Here is a 24,797-nt window from a genome sequence, read left to right as displayed (position 1 = left end):
ATAAAAAATTTTTAAAGTACATTTTATGGTATATAAATTTTATCTTAGCAAGGCTGCAATTAAAGTGTACAGGATAGCAAATCCAATTAAAATAGCACTGTCAAGACCACCTTGACCAAGCTTGTCATTTTATATTTGAGAGAAAAAAAGCCATAATTTTCTTTTAACTAGCCCTAAAGAAGAAAACTTTGGGGAATAAAAGCCTGAGTCAGAAATGATGGCAATATTCAGGCCTGAATAAGGGTGATTTACAAAACTATTTTGAGGGAAAATTTAATAAAGACATTTGAGTAGAGACTCCTCCTGCCTCGGTCTCCCAAGTTGCTGGGATTATAGGCATATGCTACCACTCCTCACCAAGACTACTTGATTTAATAACAAATATATAATACCTTGGGCTTAATATAGTGGAACTATAGAGTATAATGGAAATGGTACCAAACTAACCCAATCTAATTATACCCTTCACATAAATTCACATTAAACTCAAGTCTACTCAGTAGTAAATAGTACCCCATAAAATAAAATTATTGCAGGGTTATCCATGAAGAGCCTATTACTTCCAAGTAATATAACAACAAAAAAAATGGCACATTCATGACTTTATATCTTAAATTGGTGAGGAGTGGTAGCATATGCCTATAATCCCAGCAACTTGGGAGACCGAGGCAGGAGGATCCAACGTTCAAGACCAGCCTCAGCAACTCAGCAAAACCCTGTCTCAAAATAAAAATAAAGGCTAGGGATGTAGCTCAGTTGATACAGTGCTTGCCCCACATGCACAGGCCCTGGGTTCAATCCCCAGCACCACAAAAATAAATAAAAAGAATTTAATAGAATAGTCACTGTTCAAGGTTTATTTGATATCTCAGTTGGTATGACACTTGGATAGCTGGTTGCAATGTTCATTTGTAGATCTTTCTTTTACATTATATGGAAATGTACACTACAGATACATATAATACACAAAATAAAATCCTTTAGAACAGTTATACATAAGACATGTGATATTGGATTTAACATTGGATCCCAGGATGTGACTGAATGAAAAAAAAAAAAAAAAAAACAAAGTTGGACTAGGCATGTTTGATGAAGGTATATCACACAACATGCACAATGTTGTGCAACATTGGCAGTGGTATCTCAGAGATGGTGGAACTATTTTACACTATTTTAGGACTACACAAGTTAAGTACTATCCAGCATCAGGATATCTGTAGGGTTTTATACGCCATTCCTATTTCTAACTTTAGAAAATTGATGTTTTTCCCAGGCCATCTGCTTTAATCTCAGAACAGATAAAAAGGACAACATGCACACCTCCAACTAAAATCCTGTTGTATCCTAGACAGTGAAGTGGTATGACATTAGAAGCCTCTAAAACTGCAGCTCTTTTTGGATTCCCCAAAGTGTATCTGCACTCTTCTTCAAACGTGCCTCTTCCTCAGGAGTCAAATTCACCTTCACAACATCTGAGATTCCATTTTGTCCCAAGATGCAAGGCACACTTAGAAAAACATCATCCTTTATTCCATAGAGACCCTGAAAACAAAAAGAAAATAATTTACATTTTATCTATACAATCTGAGGTTTCCCAAGACTTACATTCTTTGCCCTTATGAAGCTTATTTGACTTAATAAGCAGAAATTTATTTCCAGATGTTCACTTATATAATCAAGAGTGTAAAAGAAAACCACTAAAAACACCAACAACATATATATATTAAAAGAAAAACTATTATTATACACAGTACTTCCCAATATTTATTATGTAACATTGTGGTAAGTAATAGTGATTTCTACTTTTCCCAATGGCAAAATCTGTCTCCTATAGACTTCTATCTATTTAAACATAACAAGTTTTTCAGTCAAGTTATCAAGTATATATGTGTGGACATTTATCCTGTATATCAATCATTTATTTCCAAAGTTCCGAGTGCATTAAGTTATCTCACTTCAGTGAACAGGACTTCCCTTAACCTAATTGCTTTCTCAGAAGAATCTTTTCTAAAAAACCAGGAAATAGGGCTGGGGATATAGCTTAGTGGTAGGGGGCTTTCCTTACAACCACAACAGCAACAGAAACAAAAGCAAAACAGAAGTAAGTATTCAAATACAATGTATCACTACATGGACCTACCTTAATCATGGTGGAAATTGGATGCACCCGTCTAAGATTCTTCATTATACTTTCTGCCAAATCTGCCACAGACAGTCCAATGGCCCAGGATGTATAGCCTTTTAGTTTGATCACCTCATAAGCGCTACAGAATAGGGAAGGGTAAGGAAGAATAGGGAAGGGCAAAAAAAAAAAAAAAAACAGGAGGAAGAAACAAAGGAAAACAAAGGTTTCACTGAACACATGCTTTATAGTAAATAATGCCAAAAAGTTGCATTATACTTCTAAGGGTAACCCTTGCATATACACCAGAACATCACTGAACAGGAATGTTCACAACAATACTATTAGGAATGGCAAAAAAAAAAAAAAAAAAAAAAAAGTAACAAGAACACTGCCCTCCAATAGAATGAATAAATTGTGGTATTCTGACACAAAGGAATATTACATAACTGTCATAACTAATCAATTATAGCTACCAACATAGTGGTAAACTGGTGATTATTAGAAATATTGAGCCAGGAATAGTGGCGTACATGTGTAATCCAAGCAACTCGGGAATTTTAGAGTTGGAAGTTCAAGGCCAGCCAACAACTTAGCAAGACCTTGTCGCAGAAAATAAAAAGGGCTGGGGTTGGATGTAGCTCAGAAGTAGTACCAAGGGGGGTTGTGTGGGGTGAAAAATGTAGTACAAAGAGTGGTGGTAGCAAAGAAAAGAAAAAAAGAAGTGTACTACTGGATTTTAAAAAGTAAATCCAGGGCTGAGGAATGGTGGCACATGCTTGTAATCCAGTGACTCAGGAAGTCGAGGCAGGAGGATAGCAAGTTGGAGGTCAATTTAGCAAGATCCTGCCTCAAAATAAAAAAAAATGGGCTGAAGATGTAGCTCAGTGATAACCCCTGGGTTCATTCTCCATTGCTGGAAAAAATAGAAAATAAAAAAGAGAACACCCAGGGGCAGCTGAGGAAGTAGCTCAGTGGTAAAATGTTTGCCTAGCATGCACAAAGACCAGGATTCAATTGCCAGCATTTCAAATGAAAACGGTAAATATAGAAAGATTAAAAGATTGCACACAGCATGTTGACTATAAGATTATTTCAATTGGGAGTGACAGGGAGATAGTTGAATAGGGAGTGGGGCAAAAATTAACTTCCAGTATTTTCCAACACCAGCAGACTAGTAATTCTGACCCAAGGAATATTATACCAGATGATAGCTAATGTTAAAGTCTCTTGGCTGGGTGGTAAGTTCACAGGTTTTATTTAACTAAACAATGAGAGAGCCTTGCTAGACCAATTATGAAAATATAAGGAGCTCTAGTGGCACAAACAGCAAATAGTACTTGTATAAAAATATATCCTGAACCAAGGACTAATTGATAGACCTAAGGTCCACACATAACCACAGTTTACAAGTAAATAATGCCAAGTAGAAAACTTCCCTATTTCAACAATTTGTTAGTAAATACTTGTTAGTGTACCATGTTTCTAGCATTTCTAGACCTGGGCATATAACTTTATTATCATCTGAATAAAAAAGCTATCTGTTTCTGTGTGTGTGTGTGTGTTTTCCTGGATATGGAACCCAGGGCCTTGCACATGCTAGGCAAATGCTCTCTACCTCTGAGCTGTATCCCCAGTTCTTTTTTCTATTTTATTTTGAGACAGGATCTTGCTAAATTGCCCAGACTACCCTCAATTTTGCCATTCTTCTGCCTCAGCCTCCTGATATATAGGTGTGTGTCACCACACCCAGATGCTAACTATGTTTATAATCTCAAAGAGTATAATAAGTACTTGGGCTGGGTGTGGTGGCCCAGGCCTGTAATCCCAGCAGCTCAGGAGGCTGAGGCAGGAGGATAGCAAATTCAAAGCCAGCCTCAGCAATGGCAAGGCACTAAGCAACTCAATGAGACTCTTCTCTAAATAAAATACAAAATATGGCTGGGGATATGACTCAGTGGCCAAGTGCCCGTGAGTTCAATCCCTGGTACCAAAAAAAAATAACTTGGATTTTTAAAGGTTTTTCTTGCCAGGTACAGTGGCACATTCCTGTAATCCCAGCTACTCAGGAGCTAATGCAGGAGTATCACAAGTTTGAGGCCAGTCTAGGTGACTTGGAGAGACCTGATCTCAAAATAAAGAAGTCAGGAAGGTAGTGCACCCTTGTAATCCCAGGATTTAGGAGACTAAGTGAGGCAGTGGATCACAACATCAAAGCCAGCCTTAGTAAGGCCCTAAGCAATTTAGCAACACTCTGTATCAAAACGGCAGGTGGGAATATAGCTCAGTTAGTAGAGTGTTGCTTGCCTTGCATGCACAAGGCCCTGGGTTCAATCATCAGCAACACACACACACACACTAAAAAAAAAAAACAAAAAAAAAACCTTAAAAAAAAAGCCAAGTGCTGTGGTGCATGCCTGTAATCCCAGAGGCTCAGGAGACAAAGGCAAGAGGATAGAGAATTCAAAGCCAGCCTCCAGCCTCAGCAATTTAGAAAAACCCTGAGCAACTCAGTGAGACTTTATTTCTGCATAAAATACAAAAAGGGCTGGGGTTGTGGCTCAGTGATAGAGTGCTTGTCTACCATGTGTGAGGCCCTGGGTTTGATTCTCAGCACCACATGTAAATAAATAAAATAAAGGTTCATTGACAACTAAAAAATATTAAATGAAAAAAAATTTTAAAAAGGAAAAGGGCTAGGGATGTGGTTCAGTCAGTGACTGAGCATCCTTGGTTCAATCCCCAGTACCAAAAAGATTAAAAAATAAAAAGGGCTGTGGATGTAGCACGGTCTTAGAGCACCCTGGGTTTAATCCCCAGTACCACAAAAAAAAAAAAAAAAAAAAGTTATTTCTAAGTGAATAAATCATATATGTTGAAGTAAAGACTCATATCCCAGTAGGGCAGACAAACTTATTTGTTGAATTTTAATAGTTTAAAATACAAGCAAAGATTTATCAGATTACAGAGAATTATGGCATTTTAAAAAAGATTTTAGCATTAAAAATACCTGTAATTTTTAATATTTTTATCTGTTTATGGGTGTTTTATTTCTCTGGGATCCATTATATGAAATTGCTGGGTTGTATAAAAAAACTCATTTTTAATTTTAACCAACTGTTTTCCAGAATGATGGCACCATTTTACATTTCAACCAACAATGTATGAGGAACCCAATATCTGCTCTGCATAATCTTGCCAGCATTTGGTACTCTATTTTTCATTTTAGCTATTCTTTTTGTTGTTTTTACCTTTGTCTTTCTACTATGATCTTTAACAAAGCTTAAGAAAACAAGAGTTGCCAGGCTCCCACATGCCTCTGATCCCAGCTACTCGAAGGTAGAAGACCATGGCAAGTTCGAGACCAGCCTGAACCATTTCAAAATAAAAAAGGAATTAAAAAATGACTGGGATTTAGCTCAGCAGTAGAGTACTTGTTTAGCATGTGCAAGGCCCTGGGTATTCCTAGTACCAGGAGCGGGGGGTGGGGGTGGGTGGGGGGGGGGAGGAAACAAGTTATCTCAAAGTATTCAGACATAAACACTATTAAAATAGCAGGGCCTGGTGGCATACACCTGAAAGGGCTAAGGAAAATATTAAAGATCTTCCCTGTCCACGTGCCTGCCAGGACCTTCACACATCGTTGATGGAACATCTAAAGAATGCTGACTTCCTAGTGGGTTTGGCTGGCTCACTCGGACACTCACTTACCTCAAGGCCACCAGTCCCTCCCTTGGAAATCTGGCCAGTACTAGTGGGGATGAAGTGTCCTTGAGGGGATGGGTAGTTGTTAGAATGAAGTGTTCTTTGTTCTAATTTGTATTTAAGAAGCCCCACTGGGGTCTCACCAGTGGAGAGAATGCTCTGCTGGGGACTTCCTAGTCAGGAACCTGAAAAGCTGCCCAGGAACTCTCCTGTTCCATGACTTCAGGTGTGTTTCCCACATGCCGGTGATAATACTGTCCTTTCTTTTTCTCTTGCCTATCACTTTTTCTTTTACTTCCGTATTATTACTAAAATAAATGCCATCTTGTATAAAGAGTATATTTTTATTGTCTTTTGGATCTGACCTGCCAGATTCATCATCTGCACACATAGGGTAGCACTTTAATGTTACAACCTGTAATTCCATTAACTTGGGAGGCTGAGGCAGGAGGATTGCAAGTTCAAGGCCAGATTATTTTAGTGAGATCCTGTCTCAAAAAAATTTTTAAAGGGGTAGGGGATGTTGCTCAGTGGTATAGTACCCCTGGGTTCAATCTCTAGTATCACAAAAAAATTAAATCTTTTATATAAAAATAATAAATTTTAACCTCCTATATTGCCAGATTATGAAACTTATTACCTGTCAACCACCTGCTTATGAACCTCTTTCCAATGTTCCTTATCTGTATCAGTGCCTAAATCTGGGTGCAGATTCTTCAAGGAGACACCAGCAACATTCACTCCACTCCACACAGGTACTAAAAGAAATTGTACAGCACAATTATTTTTATGCATCAAGATACTATTTTTAATTCTCCTATCTGCTGAAGGGGATTACACACAAATGGTCAAAACCAATATCCTTACTATTAGATTTTCATTTATTTAGATTATATAACAAGAATTATATATTTCAACCCATTTCCCTCATTTGTTGGAATGTTTAGTTCATATATTTGAAATATAAAGATGGCATACAAACATAAGGGAAATTTTATTGGCATAAGGAACTCAGAACTCTGCACAGTATCAAAATATTTTCTTGAACTCCACTTGGGGTGGCTGACCTTTTCAGGGATAAGCAGTTCAAGTCAAGTATAAATGACTAAAGTTATCATAAGAACTATGGTTTTCACATGTTGGGGGTTATGGGATGTACAAGGATAAAGTGTGTGATAAGCATACACGAGGACCTAGGTTCAATTCTGAAGAAATAACAAGTCTAGTTATTTACTTCCATAGAAGTAAAATTTCATTCTGTTCTCCTTGCCATAAAATGTCATATAAAATGGATAAAATCCTAATTCTTAGCATATAATTATATAAATGGTAGATTCCAAGAAACCAGTCTATCCTGATTAAGGGATACTTGACTTAGGGTCTAATTTAATAATAAAAATACCTGTATTTTTTAATGCAATCTTTTTGTAAATAAAAGCAGAAAAATAACTCGCGCTTACCACTAGAGTCTCCATGCTCCCCAAGGACCCACCCATGACAGCTTAATGGGTGAACTCCCAGCCTTTCCCCCATCAGGTAACGGAATCGTGCTGAATCCAGATTGCAACCACTTCCAATAACACGGTTTTTGGGAAAGCCACTTATCTTCCAAGCCACATAGGTCAAGATATCCACTGTGAAGACAACATTCAGGCAAAGACATTAGGTAATTCATTAGATAATGATTAGCCACTACAGATATATGGTTCTATATGGATCTTGATACTGCTCATGACTAATTGATATTTTTGTTAATATTTTGAAGTCTCTGTACTACATATCAAGTCTACCAAGCAGTCAAGTATTATTTTATGAGAATAAACTGCACCAATTAAGAGAATACAATTATTCATAAACTTATTCCATATATAAGATCTTGGGTAAATAACTGATTTTATGTTCCAACTATGTTCAGAGGCATTCTGTCCCTTTAATGTTTTATCCCTTTAATGTTTTATAATAACTATTTTACAAAAACACTCTCAGGAGGGAAATGCAACAAGAAATAAATGAATATATACATGCATATAGAATATAACATACTATCAATTTTACTATAGCTCATGTTTTATGCTGTTAAGTCTCACCTGGATTGGAAACAACAAGCAACTTGCAATGTGGGCTGTATTTTACAACATTGGGAATGATGAACTTGAAGATGTTCACATTACGCTGGACCAAATTAAGACGGCTTTCTCCCTCTTGCTGACGTGCCCCAGCTGTGATAATGACGAGCTTGGAGTTTGCAGTCACATTATAGTCTAAAAAACGAAAAAAACGATCAGATGAATACCTTTAAGAGAACTGTTAACTAGCTACCAAAATTTGTTCCTCTTTTTAGTACTAAGGATTAAACCCAGGGCCTCACACACATGTAGCAAGTACTCTGCTGCTGAACTGCACCCCCAGTCCCTCCCTTTTTCTTCAGGTTGGAGACAGGGTCTCCCTAAATTGCCCTTACAGACCTTAAACTTTTATTCCTCCTGCCTCAGCCTGTAGAATCACTGAGATCACAGTATTATCACTACACCTGGCTTCTGTAATTTTATGCAGGTTTTATATATATGGCAGATAAATGCCCTTACTGCCTCCTAGACATTTCCCTTTGTTTTCAGGTTTTCTATTTTTTATGTCAGATGGGTAATGCACTGATATTCTAACAACATTTAGAGAAAGGCATATTTCACCCAACGCAAAACCCAGTCATCACACTTATGAACTGAAAACGACCAGTGTATACCTTCCTTGTAGTGTAGTTTTAGTTACATTATAACTTTATATAACTACGACTGAGAGAAACAGGAAGAAATCAAGTTTATGATTCTCATATATCAACTTCTCAGATATCCCCAATTCTTCCCCTTCGTTCAATGTTCTTATTCTTCATTGCTCCTAAGTTTACTTAACTACTTGATTACTAACAAAGGCAGAGATGCCTTTACACTTAACGAACATATTTTGCTTCTAGATACCCGAAGGCATAAGATGATTAACTCTAGGAGTTGCTAAGGACTTTCAAGTACCAAAAGACACTATTTGGGCCCAAATCCCATTTCCCAGGCTGGTGCTAGTTAAGTGTGAAAGGGTCAAGTAAAAAATATCTGAACAGGCTCATTTATTCTGATCTCAACCTTGTGTTACTGTGTGAAAGGAAGTGGGGGAATAAGAACACTTAAATATCTGATAGCTGGGGGTGTAGCTCAGTGATAGAGTACTTGCCAAGCATATGCAAGGCCTAGATTAAATGCTCCAACACCACAAAAGAAAAAAAGTTTTTAAAGCAATGTGGTTAAATATGCACCTAAAGATTGAAACTTTATTCATTACATTCTAGTTCAGATGGTTTCCACATATTACACTAATTGAATTTCCATTTTAAACCATTTAGTATAGATTGAACTTTGATATCCACAGGTACCAATGTAAAAATAAGACTCTCCTATCCTGTATGAAAAAGAAAAGCTTCTAAGAGCTAGGACTTCGAGATGAATAAAAATATTTACATCTGCTTTTTTCTGATTTATCCAAGGTTGCCTGCTCTTGAAGACTGTTAAGAGGGACTGCAACCATGCCACCAAAACCCTCAACAAAGGCATCTCCAAGTTCCCTGTGATGGCTGCAGATGCTGAATCCCTAGAGATCACCCTGGACATCTTGCTACTATTATGAAGACAAGAATGTGCCCTGTATGTTTGTGTGCTCCAAGTGGGCCCTAAGGCAGACCTGTGAGGTCTCCAGGCTTGTCATTGTGTGTTCTGTCAAAATCAAAGAAGTCTCTCAACTGAAGCTGCAGATCCAGTCCATTCATCAGTCTATTGAAAGTCTCTTAGTCTAAGCCTGTGGCTTCTGCCCTGCTCTCCCCACCAACCTCTCCACCCCCAGGTTTTGTGTCATATTGTCTATCTTAGCATGTAGTCAGTAGCTTTCTATTATAAAATATTGTACAAAAAGAAAGTTTACATCTAATGTGGACTACAATATAAAACTTATTGAAATCAACCTTTGCCAGAGACAATTTTTGGTGTTCTAAGGAAAAGGCTGCCATGCTGGAGATCCATCATCTCTCCCTTCAATTTATCTTCCATGACATCAACAAGAGCAAGTTCATCTGCCAAGTCCTAAAAGACATAAAATTTTTAGTTAAATGGGAGACTGTCATCTCAAGATTTTTGGAATGAAAAATTTCTCTTAATTCCGACACAGGAGAGTTCTGCTATTTTAGTATCAGTGTTAAGTGTCAGGATATACTTCAAAGTAGAGGCAGACTGCCATTTTTTTAAGCTGACTCACAGATGGTCTATACATAGCACTATCTCCCCTCTGAACCAACCTCTGCAGAAGTGCTACCACTGCTGGTATGGAAATGGAACAATCAATAGTCATAAAACTTCAACTACCTCCAATAACACTGCTTTCTAATTATAAAAAACTGCTTTATTTTCTATCCCAAATTCAGTTTTACATTGAATTTGCTAGTCATTAAATAGGTGATATGGACTAGTATCAACACTTGGTGCACACTTGTATTCCTAGAAGTTTGGGAGGCTGGGAGGCTGAGAGGCTGAGGCAGGAGGATCACAAGTTCAAAGCCAGTCTCAGGAACTTAGCAAAGCAACTTAGCGAGACCTTGTCTCAAAATAAAAACAAAAATGGCTGGGAATGTGGCTCAGTGGTAAAGTGCCCCTGGGTTCAATCCTTGGTCCCCCCCTTACCACCACCATAAAAAAGAAGTGATAGTCTTGAGTAATTCTCTGGTTGTTTTTCATATTTGAACCAATACTTACAGTTTTGCACAAAGATAAGACTTCTGCCTTGCATAATATTGGTAAAAAGCATCCTTACAATTGAACCTATAAAAATTCATAGGTGCATCTTAGACCAGGAGCACCAACAACAAGTGGTCAGTGGGTACTTCAAGTGGTCAGTGGGTACTCTTACCCATACCTGAATCAGAGGCCAAAAAAAAAAAGACCACAGGTGATTCATACATATAGAGAAAACAGGATCAATTTCTGATCAAGTGGTTAAGGAATAAAAGTTGGTGTGTTATGCGGCTTCTTCTAAGAACAAATACAGAGGGGCTGGGGTTGTAGCTCAGCAGTAGAGTGCTCGCCTAGCATGTGTGTGTGAGGGCTTGAGTTTGATCCTCAGCACCACATAAAAACAAATAAATTAAGGTATTGTGTCCAACTACACCTAAAAAAAATTTTTTTTAAAGCACACAGAGTGAGCTTTGCTATTATAAGATCTCTGCACAGCTCATTTCTGCCTTCAGTCCCTTCTTCCTTCAATCCATTAATGTTCAGAATACAGAAGTCATATTTCACTCTTATAAACCTGAAGTACTTTAATATTGAAAGGTGCTTCAATTATTTTTTATATAAATCAGGTTTGAATACTGTAAAGTGTGTTCTTTACTCACAAATTCTTTTTCTAATTTTTAGTCCCATAATTGATAACAAAATTGTTAAAGAAAGGTGGTGGTATAGTGGTGTTTCCCATGTGATTCTCCTTTGCTAGCAAGGCAATAAACCTTCTTTTTCCTTTTTCTAAAAACCACGTCCTTGTTATTAAGATTGGCATCAGGGACAAGGACCAAGCTTTTAGCAATACACTCTCTCCCTAAGAGTGTCCCTTTTCCTTTTTCTATCCCTATCTCTTCTAATAAACTCATGCCTGTTAAAAAAAATTAAAAAAAAAAAAAATCCCCATAGGATGATTTTAATTTTACCATATGTAACTGTTATTTTCAATTCAAAAATTAATTTAAGAGAGTCTGACTCATTTAAAGGCATAAACTCTTCCTTTCATTTGGATATATAATGAATTTTAGAAAATGTAACCTTTGACACTTTTTATTTCAGATAACACTGTTGATACCTCACCATGTTTCAAAGGTTGTTTCACATTAAGTTCCTTGAATGAGTGCATGAACCTTCATATTTTAATGTACACTGTGACAATCCAATTATTGGGGAGGGTGGAGGACAGGATGGAGCCAAGGCATCTGCTTCCAGAGTGATGGACTCTCACTTACCTTCATTAAGATACTGATGGCACAGGCCATGCCAACAGCACCAACCCCAACAACTGTAATCTTATTCTGGGGGACCTGTTCTTCCTTAAGAAGATTCACAATCAGCTGATCCTTGAGACTTGCCATCTTGGACTTGGAACCAAAAGGAATCTATAGGGGAGAAACAATGTTACTGCATCCTCTTGAAATATTGTTTACTTACCAAGAGCTGTTCTTGAAAAAGGCTTACTTTACTTTCTTTTGGGAATTTGCCACTGAAATTCACAAGAGAGGACTAAAAATGGAGAAGGAACAACCTAAAGGTGGCAAAAAGAGTTTAAAAGTCTAATGCCAGGGTTTGGTCTGACCAGGATCTGATGTGAAGGACCTCACCTTGGCATGAAAAAATAATATCGAAGTTTGGGTGTAAGTATAGCCTCCTGAGGGATCACTCATCTTGGCTTATTAGCCCTTAGAAGGGTAGGCCGCTCTTCAGACAAAATCAGTGAGCCACCCACACTGGGCAGCTATCTTTCGGCCACTCAGGACCTTAAAGCAAGTACAGTGCAAAGCCCCAACTAAGGACCAAAAGTACAAGCAGAAATCGCCACTAACGGCCACAAGCACAACCCAAAAGCAAAGGAATGTGCTGTGAGGTCGGCGCCTGCGCACACTGCACACTTGCTTGCTTTCCTCCCCAAGTGGCACAAGGGTTTACGCCCCGCCCAGATCCGGAAATCCCGACACAGAAAACTTGCGCAAGTGCGCATGCGCTTTTGCTTTACGGAGGTGGTGGGGTAGAGAAAGCAGCAACTTGGTGGCAGTGTGCCATTAATAGGCAGTAGGCTGGATCGTGGACGCTGGGTGGTGGAGTGGGTAAGCCCCACCGGCCCAGCTCTCAAGTAAGTGTAGGCTATCTGCAACCATCCATTGTGTGGGTCAGAGGGAGCATGCTCCAGTCAGACTTTAGACCTTACTAATGCCGTGAAGCACATGTGAACAACGTGAAGCTGGGTTGGCAGCCTCCCTGGCCTGGCGGTTAGCCAGTCACACTTCAAATCACAATACCAGGGACTAGCGTCTGTTAACCAAGCAGGAAGGAGGAGCCACGTGTAGCTTCAGCCGTGGTCCCGCTGCAAAGTCATGAGGCCCGGTATGAGGAAATTTTGTCAGCACAGGAAGTGCAGAAATGGCTGCAGAGGGTTTGAAGCCTTAAGGTTAACAGGTACTTGGTGGAACCCTTGAATTCCAGAGCTTGGGGAGGGAATCTTCCACTCTGCCCATCCAACCCTGCACTGCACTCATTGGAGGGAATCACATGTTACATCCCCCCAAACACCACGCCTAGTTTTGACTCGGTCCTAAAGGGCAAAAATATCAGACAGGATCTCTAGGCAGGCAGCCCAGAGTCACCAAGATGGAATCGGGTCTCAAATCACTGCTATTTCTAGATAGCCTTGCATGGTTTCTGCAACTTATTGGCTAAAGGGAGGAATTCTCCTGCAAAGAACCGGCCTCACTGAAACCTTCAGTCTTCTGCTCCACAGCTTCCTTCTATGGTAGGGCAAGACTGTGTCTAGGGGCAAGAGCCTTGCAGAACGAGGATCTACCCTCCCCACCTCTGCCACCCACTCACTGTGACCTTAGAGATGCCCTCTCTCCCAACTCTAGGTTTTCCCCTTTGCCAAAAAGAGATGGTACACGCGATACTATTCTCGATAGACCCGTCTGAGGTGCAGAAGTACTGCAACTCTGCCTGCTTCATCTTTGCAGGCACCTCGTTTAGTACAGCCTCTAATCCCCCAGCAACTTAATAAATATCACTTACGCAAAGAGCACCTTATAGTCTAAAGGCGACAGCAATCCCCATAGACTCCACCTCTCCAGCGTCCCAGGGCAAAAATTCAAATCGCACAGCACTCAGGGTTTCTCCGGCATCCAGGAACCCTTCCCCAGACGTACTAAGGCTCTAGGGATAGCCTGAGCTCCCAAAACCGGACCACAAGTTTTGCGTTGTTCGCTAACTTCAAACCCGAAGGCATCCTCCACCCTCAGATCTATGATCTCCTGTCCTTCCTCATCCACCCGGAATATCAACCCTGGGTTGGGTGGCGTCACTCGCTCGGCTCCCCAGCGAGGCCAGAGGCCAGAGATGCCGCTTAGGGCAAAAGCCTAGAGTGGTGGACGCCAAGCCCAAGTATGGTAGGCCACCGCCCACGTCTTCTGGGAAGCGGCGCCTCTCCCCGACAGCAGGGACCCCTTCGCGGGCAGCGCGGGCCAGAGGAGCCATAAGCAGTTGCTCTCCCTCCCCTCCGGGTGCAGAGTACTCGGGGTTGACCGTACCGGGAGTGCACGTTGAGAAGGCGTCGGGGGCGCGCAGCAATAGAATCCGCACTCTGCAGCAGAGTCTCCAGCACTCAAGGCTGGGCGCGGGAGGGGCCTTAAATGGAACCTCGAAGCTGACGTCAGGAGTGGAGCCAGGCGGACGTGCGGGAACCCACGTGTGGGTTGGGCTGGGGGCGGGCGCCCAGCCGGGAGGGGCAATGGAGAGGCCCTGGCGGCGCGCGCAGCCGGACAGCGGACCCGCGGGCCAAACCACGTGCGCCGGGACATCTAAGGGAGTGCCCAAAGCCCCACGCTGCCCCTCCGGCCATGGGAGCCCGGGCGATATTCGTGAACCAGAGTCAGGCAGACCCTCAGCTTCCTCTTCCGCAAAATTTGCACGTTACTCTCAAGAAATCCCTGATCTATTTCTTCATCGCTGTTTCCAAATGCCTGGGACAGCTTCTGACGCTCCATAAACATTTGTTGAATGAAAGAAGGAAAATACCTAGCACAGCGTCAGTTTGTCCGACTGATGGAAAAGGACGTCTCCTTTTCCCCTACTGCCAAACCGAAACTCACAAGGGAGACTTTGCCTTTCTGGTCTTGCAGGGTGATTGAGGTCAAATTTACCTTCTTGTCTGCATCTTCCCATTGCCCCACCCCACGAGGATGAGTCCCAGCCATACCCAAGAACTGTTGGTGCTGCGTTTTATTTTAATATCTCTCCACCACCTTTCTCCATCCCCTGTAACCACTATTCTACCCGCTACTTATGAGTTCAAATTTTTGCTTTTGAAACATTTTTACCTCTGCCTTTTTTCATGCTAGTGTTTTATCTGCCCCATTCATCTCTTCTTTGCAGGGTACCCATCTTCTAATGTTCCCCCACTTTGGTATAATATGAAACATATTTGATAAAGCTCTAGAATTTCCTTAGTGATAAGAAAATCCAAGTGAATATAGGGTACTGTTAGACTTACCCACTAACCTCCAGGAAAGTGGGTGGTGGCTGGAGATTAAGCTCTATAAAAGCTTTAAAAATTCTTCTGGGGAGTGAACTTGGCTTTCGGGCTTGCAGGCTTTCCAGCATGCTAGGCGAATGGTTTACCATTGAGCCACACCCCCAGCTCCGAAGTTTCTAAAAAGTCTTGAACATTGGAAGTGCTGGGAGGTTAGAGTGCCCAGAGAGGGCAAGGAAGCTGGGTACTTATACTTACACCACCATAACCTTGCCCTATGCATCTCTTCCATCTAATTTATCATCAGCATCATTTGTAATCTCTTTTATACCAAATCAGTTGAGAATATGGCTAGTGAAAGAGTACTTTTGCTAGCATGCACAGGACCTGAGATCAATCCCCAGAACCACACATACATACATACATACATTTTAAAAAACTTAAAAAAGTAAATTAGCCAGGCACAATGGCGCATGCCTGTAATCCCAGCAGCTTGGGAGGCTGAAGCAGGAGGATTGTGAGTTCAAAGCCACCCTCAGCAACTGCAAGGCACTAAGCAATTCAGTGAGACCTTGTCTCTAAATAAAATACAAAATAGGGCTGGGGATGTAGCATCGTGGTCAAGTGCCCCTGAGTTTAATACCCTTTACCAAAAAAAAAAAAAAAAAGGTAAATTTAAAAATCAGTAAGGTGTTTCTCTAGGTTCTGGGAAGTGTCCAAGCAAATTATCAATCCTGAAATAGGGATATAGGGCATTCCCAACTTACAGCATGCAGGTCAGAAGTACAGGTCACAAACTACTACTTGCAATTAGGGTCAGAAGTAGAGGGAAGTCTTGTGGGATCAGATGCTATCTCTAGGTAATGTCAGAATGAATTGAATTATAGAACACCTAATTGGTATTCACCAGAGAATTGCTTTGTGTGGGAGGGGTTGGAAAGCACATATCTGGTCATAGGATTGTTCTGAGTTGAGTGTGAGTAGAGGAGAAAAAGGGTTTTCTTTATACCAACCCACCCATGCACCCACAGATTTGGTACCTCCCTCCTCTCAGCTCCCCCAGCACTAGTTATACATCCTTCCAAAAGATTCACAATAGAGAGGGATGGGGCTCTCCTCCCCTACCAGAGGGTGAGCCCCTCCAGGTGGTGGATGGGCCTACTTCTTTCCTGCATTCTATGGCACCAACGGGAAGCTCAGTGCCATCTCTGAGAAAAAGTCGTAGTTGTAGGTTTCTTGGCTTTGAAAGTATAATTACCCCCAGCTCCAGGAAAGCAGGGTATCTCTCTAGGATGTTCCAACAGTGTTTTCATCACTCTAGGAGGCCCTGAGACCTGGGCTCCAGGTCCCTTGAGGACAAGACAGATTTTAACAGTATCTTTGGTTCCCCAGTCTTTGCAACAATGTCCTAATTCAGTAGGGCGGGCCCCGCCTACCTGTAAACTGTGACCACAGTTGCTGGGAGGAGGCTGGTCGAAAAAAGAGAGTGGAATTACACTGAAAGATAGGTGAGAAATTTTACCTGGAGGTCGGGCAGCTCTGGGAGGTCCTGTGAAGACACACTAGGCCGCTCTACTGAGAAAGTGCAGTTCTGGAACGCCACTACTAGGATACTTGTCAAGAGCCATCTTATCGCAAATGCTGATGTGCAGTCCATTCCTTTAGCAGACCAAGAAGACAGTTTTGTGGTGGGCACAATCAAGGGCACAATATTCCATTTTCAGCTGTTTTTCTCTGTGACTTCCAGTAGTAGTCAGAAGCAATAGGTGCAGACCAAATTAATCTAGCAGCATACACACAATGTGCATGCTGTGGCCCACAGCCTAACTACGCTGATATCTGGAGGCCCTGGCAAGACTTTTAATATAGCAATTTTTAAAATATTTTAAAATAATTTTGTGAGATTTTGTGGGGTTGGGTGGGGGTTCTGTTTCCCCCTTTTTTAATTTTTTAAATTGTAGAAAAAAGCCAGGCATGGTGGCACACGCCTGTAATCCCATCGGCTTGGAGGCTGAGACAGGAGGATTGAGAGTTCAAAGCCAGTCTCAGCAACAGCAAGGCACTCAGCAACTCAGTGAGACCCTGTCTCTAAATAAAACACAAAATAGGGCTGGGGATATGGCTCAGTGGCCAAATGATCCTGAGTTCAATTCCAGTACCCCCCAAAAAAATTATAGAAAAAGTTGATATAAGCATCATTAGCCTTAAATTGTAGAGAATGGCCCAACACTGTAAAGGTATTTAAACAGTAAGAAATGACTTAATAAACATTTCTTTAATATCTTTATTTTATTTTTTTATTTTTATGTGGTGCTAAGGATCAAACCCAGAGCCTCACACCTGCTAGGCAAGCACTCTACTGCTGAGCCACAATCCCAGCCTCCTTAAGAAAACATTTTTATATATAATTTTTTATTTTTTTTATTTATTTATTTTAAATACTTATTTTTTAGTTCTCAGCGGACACAACATCTTTGTTGGTATGTGGTGCTGAGGATCGAACCCGGGCCGCACGCATGCTAGGCGAGCGCGCTACCACTCGAGCCACATCCCCAGCCCCTATATATAATTTTTTAATCAATGAGTCTTCATTCCCCTAAATTAAGATACCCAACCACAGTTCAGTACAAGGGCAGCATCCCTCCTCTTATGCAAACAACTGCTATTTGACTCCACAAACAAATAAACAAATACCATTTGCTAAGCACCCCTTAATGTATCAGGAAGCAAGCCAAGCAATCTCCATACTCCTCTTTCTCTTAATTCTTTGAAGTAGCCACAACTATTCCCATTTTCCAGATAAGGAAACCAAGGCTCAGAGAAAGTCCTGATTTTGCCAAGACTGTGCCAACTACTAAATGATTTGGGCTGGAACTTTAAACAGGGCTGACTGACTACAAAGCCTATGGCTTACGGGTGAAGGTTTTTGTTTGTTTATATGTTAGGTTTTGTTGTTGTTATTGTTGTGTTGTGTTTAATGGTCTATGGAGGTCACTGAAGTTTTTGGAGAATGGGAGAGAAAGGATGAAAGCAGGGTGATTGAGAGGTCATGGAAAGTAGGACATCTTTTTTGTGATATTACCCAGCATATATATACGTGATGTGTAAAACCTAAACAGCTCCAGCTGCACCTGTACAGAACATACACTGCACTGACCCAGTGCTCCCTGGTCCACAGCCCCTCTGAACACTCACAGTCAGCCTGTTCTATTTCACCTTTTGTTTGGCTACAAAGCCTATGGGTTTTCTGAGTTGCAAGACCCAAGATGCAGATAACCTCATTCCTTCTGTCCTTGACAGACCAGGGCGTGCTGTGTACTTGCCAAAGTAGAGGTTCCTCTCTCTGGCAAGAGAGCAGTATCTGTTCCTGGAAAACTACTTTATGTCACCTTCACCCCAACACCCACCCCCAATTCATCCATCCCTCAGATGATGGGTATGAGGCCAGAATCCTCCACCCAAACCGCTTGAGCTCTCCTGGTAACATCTCTGGGTACCCTGCTACCTCCCCTCTTCCCCTTCTGCTCCGCCAGGCAGGGCACATCCTCAGGTGCTAGATGTTGCCTGCTTCCCTTTGGGCTAGGACTTTTTGTCCTTTCTCGAGAGTTCATTCACCATTCCTTAAGAGAATTCATCTCAGATTCCCTCCCAGAAGCTTCCTACCCCAGGAAAGTAGTAATTGCTGTGCCCTTTCCTCTCCATCCTTTCCTGGGAGTACTGGATCTCATACTTCCCATCCCATTGACAGGTTCCCAGGCAAAGACTGTTACCAGAACATAGTGACTTCCAAACTGAGGACCCCTGAAATCAGTGCTGCAGAGGGAGTCCTAAGGCCCTTTCAATGCTCAGTGTGGCCCCATATCAGAGAGTGTTCCTTGTCTGATCACAGCAGGGGAAGACCATGGAAAACTGTAACAGCCTTTTTTTTTTTTTTCCTGACACTTTGGGTAGCAAGACAGTTGATGGGCATGGTTTAACAAAGAAGAGCAGGCAGCTTGATGGAGAAGGGACACTGACCTGGGGTCAGGAGACCTAGGATCTTGCCCCAGCTTTGTCATGGATCCCTGGATAACATTGTGGCAGTCACATTGCCTGTGTAGCCTCATAGTATACATAAAGGGGTCTCTTTCCTTCTAATTCTAACCTGCAAAAAGGCTCCAAGTCTATGAGTCAAGCCTCCACACTCACCTTCATTTCTAAAATTGCTCAGGACTTAAAGGCAAAGTTGTCCCCATTTTGGAAAATGATTAGGGGTATTCCTGGGAATAGTGGGAAACAATCAAAGGGCTGTCCCCACTCACAGCCACATGAACTCATGCCTGTCATCTTCTTGTTCCCCACATTAATTCTAAAACAGTTTCCAAAATTCCAAAGACACTGTGGGGTATTAAATTTGTAAATATAAATGATCTCACAGTGGTCTGGGAATGTGGATCAATGGTAGGGCCCTTGCCTAGCATATGGGAGGCACTGGGTTTGATCCTTAGAACGAGAGAGAGAGAGAGAGAGAGAGAGAGAGAGAGAAGGAGAGAAGAAAAAAAGCCAAGCATAATGGCACATGCCTGTAATCTCAGTGACTCAGGAGGCTGAAGCAGGAGTAAGTTCACAAGTTCAAAGCCAACCTCAGTAACCTAGCAAGGCTCTAAGCAATTTAGTAAGACCTTGTCTCAAAATAATAATAATAATAATAATAATAATAATAATAATAATAATGCTAGGGATATGGCTCAGTGGTTCAATCCCTAGTACCAAAAAAATAAACAAAAAAAAAAAAAGAAAGAAAAGGAAAGGAAAACAGGCATGGTGGCACTCATTTGTAATCCCAGTGACTCAGGAGGCTGAGGAAGGAAGATCACTAGATCAAGTCCAGCCTCAGCAACTTAGGGAGATTCTGTCTCAAAGTGGAAAAAAAAAAAAGAAAAGAAAAAGTAGGGACATAGCTCAGTGGTAGAACATTCCTAGATTTGATCCCCAGAAATGGAGGGGAAAAAAATAGAAAGAAAGACAATCTCACAGAGCTTTTAAAGCAGATTTCTAAGTACCCAAGAAAGGATTGCATTTTTTTGTACAGATTGAGTTGGTATAATGTATTATTTTTTAAATTTTTGTTCTTCTTAGATATACATGAGTGTATTTTCACATATTATACATACATGGAGTTGTACAACTTATTCTAATTAGGATCCCATTCTTGTGGTTTTACATGATGTGGAGTTTCACTGGTAGTGTATTCATATATGCACATAGGAAAGTTATGTCCAATTCATTCTACTGTCTTTCCTCTTCCCATCCCCCCTCCTTTTCCTTCATTTCCCTTTGTCTAATCCAATGATCTTCTGTTCTTCCCTCCCTTCCCTATTGTGTGTTAGCATCTGTATATCAGAGAGGACATTTGACCTTTGGTTTTGGGGGGATTGGCTTATTTCACTTAGTATGATAGTCTCTAGTTCCATCCATTTACTGGCAAATGCCATAATTCTTCTTTATGGCTAACATTTCATTGTGTAGATAAACCACATTTATCTTTGTGCTTTAGTAGTCTTACCAGTAAAATGCAAAAAATCCTGCTCTGCTTTCCTCTGCTGGCTGGGGTAAAGGTGTCATGAAAAAATGGAAGAGAATGAGGTCTGAGCTGTGTATACTGGCTGCAGGGCCTACGGGCCCTGGATTTCCTTTAGACTGTTTACAAAACACTCATCTAGCTAACACTCATCTCAGAAAGCAGGTTCTGCTGGAACAGGAAACTTTCTGCCCAGTTACTTGAGCCTGCTCAGAGGCCCCTGCCTTTTTCTCTTGGGACTAGAGGGGCTGTGGCTCCAGAAGCCATTCGTCTACTGAAGGGCACCTAGATTGGTTTCAGAGCTTAGCTATTGTGAATCAAGCTGCTATAAATATTGATGTGACTGTGTCACTGTAGCATGCTGCTTTTAAGTCCTTTGCATATATTAGGAGGAGTGGGATAACTGGGTCAAATGGTGGTTCCATTCCAAGTTTTCTAAAGAATCTCACTACTGCTTTCCAGAGTGGTTGCACCAATTTGCAGTCCCATCAGCAATGTATGCTGTAGTGTATTCTTTGTTATCAAAAATACTCTGTAGCTTTGGTATTTTGAATTTGTGAATATTCATGATATGTAGAAAAGCATGATGTGCACTATGATCTCAATCACACAAAATGGGATGTTGTGTGTGTATATGCACGACCTGGAGGAACACATCCAACTAAGCTGCTTGTGACTGGATGAATTTTTTTCTTTGCTTGTGTTTTTCCTTTTCCTGTAATGCACATATTAACTTTTAAAAAATAAAATCTATTTTTAAAACCTGGGAAAAAAAGAAAGCAGATTTCCAATAACAAAGACCATCACTCTTTGAATCCTATGTAGATTCTTTAAAACCTTTCCTACCAAATGGAGAATTATATCCCAAGCCCTAGCTCAAAGAAAGGAGGGCAATTTCCTGAGAAATTCTGAAAGGATCAAAGCCAATTGAAGGTATGAATAAGTCACAGAGGCCTATTTGTCATTTCCTGAGGCTGGAAAGGGAAGGGAATGAGGTCTGAGCTGTGTGTATGCTGGCTGGCAGGCCTACGGGCCCTGGATTTCCTTTAGATTATTTATACAACACTCATCTAGCTAATACTCATCTTAGAAAGCAGGTTCTGCTGGACCAGGAAGCTTTCTGCCCAGTTACTTGAGCCTGCTCAGAGGCCCCTGTCTTTTTCTCTTGGGACCAGAAGGGTTCTGGCTCCAGAAGCCTTAAATTCTGCTGAGAGGAGCAAAGGGTAGCTCCCAGAACACCACCACAGCAGGGACCTCAGGTTGTGGGGACTGGTAAAGACCTGGAGAAGACTCGTCCTGAAGCCACATAAAGCTCACTGAGTCCTTCATTTGTGAATGGCTTATGGTGACTTTCCCATCCATTCTTTCATGGCATTTTTACCCCAGCCAGCAGAGGAAAGCAGAGCAGGAATTTTTGCATTTTACTGGCAAGACTACCAAAGCACAGAACATTTAATTTCCACAGACCACACAGCTGAAAAGCAGGTGGATTTCAGGTTCCCAGGCTTGCTTTTCTTCCCGTAAACCACTCTTCTAGTCTTTCCTCTTCACAGCCTGGGAGAATAGTAAGCTGTTCGCCTTTTGCTCCCAGGATATCTAAGGGCAAAGGTGACCAAACCTCCCCAGGACCGTCACACATGGCAGGGATTTCCAGACAGCTCACCTGGCCACAAGGGTGCTTCAGAGCCCTGTCTGGTCAGCCTTCCTGTCCCTGGTGTGGCGTTAGCCTGGTATGACCTATGTGTGTGCAAGGCGGGGCTCGGCCTTTTGGACAGACACACTGGCAGCATCAGGTTGTCTAAACTTAGCTGAGTCTCCAGTTTTAATCACAGGAGGGATGGAAGCCTTGGAGGTCCTCAAAACCTAGGCCCTTTACTCACCAAATCAGAGGGAGATTGCCAGCATCATACCTGCCCCTGCTTCATAGGGAAGACACTAGACACAGGACGGGACCCCAGAATTCAGAGAAGGGCAGTGTTCTTAGGTCCTTTAGTGTTTCAGTAATAGTGACTAGGGGACCAGACCCTCTCACCCAGTCTTATGCTCTCCTCTGCACCCTGTTCCTTGCCCCTTCTCAACATGCCTGGGCTCTTCCCTGGCCCTCTGGGTGTGGCTCTTCTGTCAGTCTCTGACTCCTGGGTTTTTTCCACTGTACCGGAGCTTCTTCCAGCAGCCTCTTGCTTGGGGTTGGCAGCTTGGCAGTGAGTCTTCACTCTGCCTGAGGCACACCCCAGTCATTAAAGCTGCAGTATCAGCAAGAGCCAAAGGCCAACTCAATGGAAACCTGCCAGCATCAGCTTCCTCACTAATCCTTGGGGTTGTAAGTTCATGGTGTTCCCGACTGCCCCCCTCCTCAGGCTAAGCTGGTTCTCAAGCACCCAAATTCCACCTCCCCCTTTCTCAAAGGAGGCTGCCTGTCAACCACAAATGGGCACAGGCTATGCCAGCATCTCTATGGTAACAAGAGGCCACAATTTCCGGCCTTCCTGCTTTGATCCAGAGCTTGCAGGGCTCCCTTGCAGAACCCAGGAAGGCTGGCTGCTGCAAAAGACCCAATGTATCCTATGGGCCTGCCCCAAGTTTAAGGAGCTAGCCCAGATGTGCTTCCCTGGAAGGCTTCAGAGCCAGTGGGAGTTCTTTGAGGAAGGTCCAAAATGGGGAAGGCCAGGAAGCTCCTTCTTTGGAGCCTGCCCTGTCCCCACAGTGTGGAATTGATTCCTGAGGGTAGGCTGTGGGGCTCCAACATTAAAAATTTTTCAGGTAAAGGGGTGAAAGTTGAAAATTCCACTTTGTTAGTTGGCTTTAGACTTTGCTCTCTTGGGCTGGTGGGAGAGGGGGTGGGGTACAGGAAATTGATTGCAAACAGTAGACATCAATGGTAGTTTTTTTGCTACCTCCCCCATATAATAGTCCCTGGGGTAGTTGAGGAGCTGGCAGGCTGTCAACTAGGGGGACTGTTTATCAGTGTCAATGTGGAATTGAAGAGCCGGAGGGTGGTCAGCAAAAGCCAGAGAGAGAGAGAGGGAGGGAGAGAGAGAGCATATAAGCCAAACTTCACCCTTGTTGGTTCTTCAAAGGGAGAAGGAGGAGCAGGGCAGGGTGGGGGTAAAGAGATCTCTTCTTCTGAGAGATTCTGTTTCCTGGAGAAAAACCAGTCCAAATATAAACTGGCCCTGGCAGTAGTACCTCCTGCTCCTCTTACTCCTCCATGCCATCTCCTCTGCTTCCAACGATAGGACTGGGGTTGTGGCTCAGCGGTAGAGCACTCACCTAGCACGTGTGAGGCACTGGGTTCGATCCTCAGTACCACATAAAAATAAATAGATAAAGTTATCGTGTCCATAGACAACTAAAGAAAAACATTAAAAAAAAAATTCAACTGTGTAAATCCTGTACCAGGGGAGAGTTCACAGCCTCCCTGTTCACTGGGTGTTTCCTCTTTTCCCATTCAACTTCTTTTCCCTATCTCAGAAGGGAGTTGGTCTTTGTTCAACTTTTTTTTTTTTTTTCTGTGATGCAGAATCAATGGTGTCAAACTGGGGAAGACTCTGTAGAACAGTAGTAGGGAGAAGGATTTGTGTCTACAGAATAATAACCTGCATAATAAAAACAAAGAGAGATAAAAAGCAAAGGAATTTGGCAGGGCAATGAGAGTGGGACATTGGAAACAAAGCCTTAAGTTCTGTGAATTGCTGTCAGAGTATAATATCAGTGACTTAGGAGGCTGAGGTAGGAGGATTACAAGGTTGAGGTCAACCTCAGTAACTTAGCAAGGCTGTAAGCAACTCAGAAAGACCCTGTCTCAAAATAAAAAAATAAAAAGGACTGGGGATGTAAATTACTGATAGAATGTCCAGCACCAAACCAAACAAACAAAAAACACCACACACACACACACACACACACACACACACACACAAATACATGAAATTTAGGTGGCAGCTGGGCAGGCTCCTTTTATGGAGACTAGAGGTGGCTACTGTCTCTAATAACAAGAACAATGCTTCTCAGTAGGCTCCCAAGAAAACTGCCAGGCCTTTGCTGAAGAGGGCTCTCACAAATCTGACCAAGCAGAAAATCAATGAGGTTTACAGGAAGCATCACTGCATG

The 24,797-nt window shown here is 42.0% G+C and overlaps 1 protein-coding gene across 1 annotated transcript; it reads right to left on the bottom strand.

Moving 5' to 3' along the window:
• Positions 1-842: 842 nt before the first annotated feature.
• Positions 843-14,343, bottom strand: LDHA (lactate dehydrogenase A). Its single transcript, XM_081281755.1, has 8 exons — positions 14,187-14,343; positions 11,865-12,014; positions 9,828-9,945; positions 7,915-8,088; positions 7,288-7,461; positions 6,468-6,585; positions 2,141-2,264; positions 843-1,542 (listed from the first exon to the last, which is right to left on the bottom strand). Exons 2-8 carry the CDS (start codon positions 11,988-11,990, stop codon positions 1,378-1,380), a joined length of 999 nt encoding a protein of 332 aa, XP_081137881.1. The 5' UTR covers positions 11,991-12,014; positions 14,187-14,343; the 3' UTR covers positions 843-1,377.
• Positions 14,344-24,797: the final 10,454 nt, after the last annotated feature.

This window comes from Spermophilus citellus (genome assembly GCF_964194105.1).
Source record: "Spermophilus citellus genome assembly, chromosome: 2".
Taxonomy (NCBI): Eukaryota; Metazoa; Chordata; class Mammalia; order Rodentia; family Sciuridae; genus Spermophilus; species Spermophilus citellus.
The sequence above is the reverse complement of the archived record's forward strand: the minus strand, read 5'-3'. Positions and strand labels throughout refer to the sequence as shown.

Excerpts from the sequence above, each read along its gene's own strand:
- LDHA (XM_081281755.1), bottom strand. The coding sequence starts at position 11,990 with ATGGCAAGTCTCAAGGATCAGCTGATTGTGAATCTTCTTAAGGAAGAA. Across the intron at positions 8,089-9,827 it reads AAAAATTGTCTCTGGCAAAG|ACTATAATGTGACTGCAAAC; the intron begins GTTGATTTCAAT and ends TTCGTTTTTTAG. Across the intron at positions 6,586-7,287 it reads GGAGCATGGAGACTCTAGTG|TACCTGTGTGGAGTGGAGTG; the intron begins GTAAGCGCGAGT and ends AATTTCTTTTAG.